At 41.5% G+C, this 1,974-nt stretch overlaps 1 protein-coding gene across 1 annotated transcript in view; it reads left to right on the plus strand. All coding sequences in view use genetic code 11, as the record gives it.

The window, feature by feature from the left end:
• The window catches only part of EGR_09099 (hypothetical protein), a gene marked incomplete at both ends in the record, with an annotated part of 7,391 nt that overhangs the window by 1,339 nt on the left and 4,078 nt on the right, over positions 1-1,974 (plus strand). Inside the window, one exon of the mRNA XM_024498348.1 lies at positions 1,603-1,798. Coding sequence (XP_024347215.1) covers positions 1,603-1,798 — 196 coding nt within the window. The remainder of the gene's footprint in view (positions 1-1,602; positions 1,799-1,974) is intronic.

Here is a 1,974-nt window from a genome sequence, read left to right on the forward strand (position 1 = left end):
GGAACTGGAGAGGTCAGATTATGCCGCATAAATTAATTGCTTGCGTGCTTTATCCCCCATACACTGAAACGATTCATTTAGTCTTAAAGAACACCCACCTCGGCTACTACCTTGACGAAGTGAAGAAGGAGTGTGCATGTAAGCGACCATAAAGATTTATTAACAAAGATGCGCTCAATGAGCACTTCCACAAAGCAAGATGGTCTTCAACTGATTACACTTCATCCCTACAACCATCACTGAATTTTAGAGAATTCGTCTTCCTATTATTTTGATTACTAATGCGTACCGTGAAGAACATCATCCGTTATTGGTCATAATAACTTACTCACTGTTGGGGGGATGGGGTATTTTCTTGGTTGAAACTTGATGACAACGCATTTTCACTACCTCATGTTCAAATGGCTTAACTGAATTGGTCTCAACCACAAAAACTTAACAAAGTTGTTTGACGCGCAATGGAGTGGTGATACCTGACAGTTGTAGGCAAAATTACCCCATGGGCAGTTCCCATATATGCAATGTCTTCATTGACTTGGTGCTTGAGCACCCTCAGATGAGCATCACAAAAGTGGGGCCAGAAATTGGAGACACTTATTATTCTGAAGTCGATTACCAATCGTCTATCGGCTAGAAAAAAAGTAGTCGTTTAATGACGTTTTCCGTATCACAGTTAAAGCGTTACCTCATTAAATCAACCGGATAGGTTAATTAGATACCATCATTTACGCCACTCTCATTCACCATGACCAATTGAGTTTACAATTCATTAAACACACACACAGAAAGCAGTCTTCTGGACATAAAATGGTACAAGCTTAAAAAACGTGAAGCGACCCGTTATAGAGCACCTCCAGGATGACCGACGATAAAGTGTTCATTCACCTAGCATACGTGGCAACACAAATCACTTCTCATCAAACTATTCACAGGTCATTCTTCCAGTCAGTCAATCGGTCAGCAAACCACTACACGCACAACAGCTCATAGCGCACATGGAGTAGGTGAAAAGAAAAATAAATTCAGGGTCTGCCAATCCGACTCTCTGACACCTGTTAACCCGTGGCATCTGGAAGGCAATCATGTGCTCACCCTTCGCCACCACAGCTCCTTCAAAAGTAATGTAGGAGTGAACCAACTGCTGCATCACCACTCATATTAGACACCGCTGTTGGTTACTCGTGACACATTGATCCTCAGTGGCCTTAACCCAAAGACACGTAATTATTTGTTAGTCAAAACAGAGGGGCTTTGTTAATGTGATGTCCTTCAAGTGACTCAACATCACTGCAAACTGTTTGAACCAGTCGTTAACAAGCAATACGTTTTACTATTACCTGCTGCACCCTTTACAAATGCTAGAAAAGAGTCTGACAAAAGACTACATTCTACCTCAGCCTTAGAACAGAGGTAAACCTCATTCCTAAAGTAGACGAGCTTGAACCACACCGATTTCAACTAGTAATAATGAAGATTCAATCCAAGAACATTGAAGAATATCATTATTGATACTGACACATGCTTTTTACAAGCCTCAACACGTGACTGCAACGAGTTTCACCAAAACTGCACGAACTCCTTCAATCATTTAAACGATTCTAGGTCCACTTGCGATTCAGCAACATCAAATGTAGAAATAACAAGCGAGGAGACATTTCCGGGCAACGATGGTCCAAATGAAGAGGGATGGTCTGCAGGTCGTGGACAAACTGCATTCGGTGATTTTAGAAAGACACTATTACCACCACGACCGAGGGCCAAAACAACTGTCTTTCAAAAAATATTCAGTCAAAAATCTGTGAGGTTCAGACAATTAATCCGAGGATTAAAAGTTCCCTGAATCACGCCATTGGGGTGTCCAAACACACACTCGACGTAGACTATAAATACCACACATTCGACGTTGAGGCAGCAGTCCCAATATTGTAAAGTCTTAGTAAATAAGAATCACCAATGCAGAAGAGTGACTTATCC

This window comes from Echinococcus granulosus (genome assembly GCF_000524195.1).
Source record: "Echinococcus granulosus chromosome Unknown EG_S00132, whole genome shotgun sequence".
Lineage (NCBI taxonomy): Eukaryota > Metazoa > Platyhelminthes > Cestoda > Cyclophyllidea > Taeniidae > Echinococcus > Echinococcus granulosus.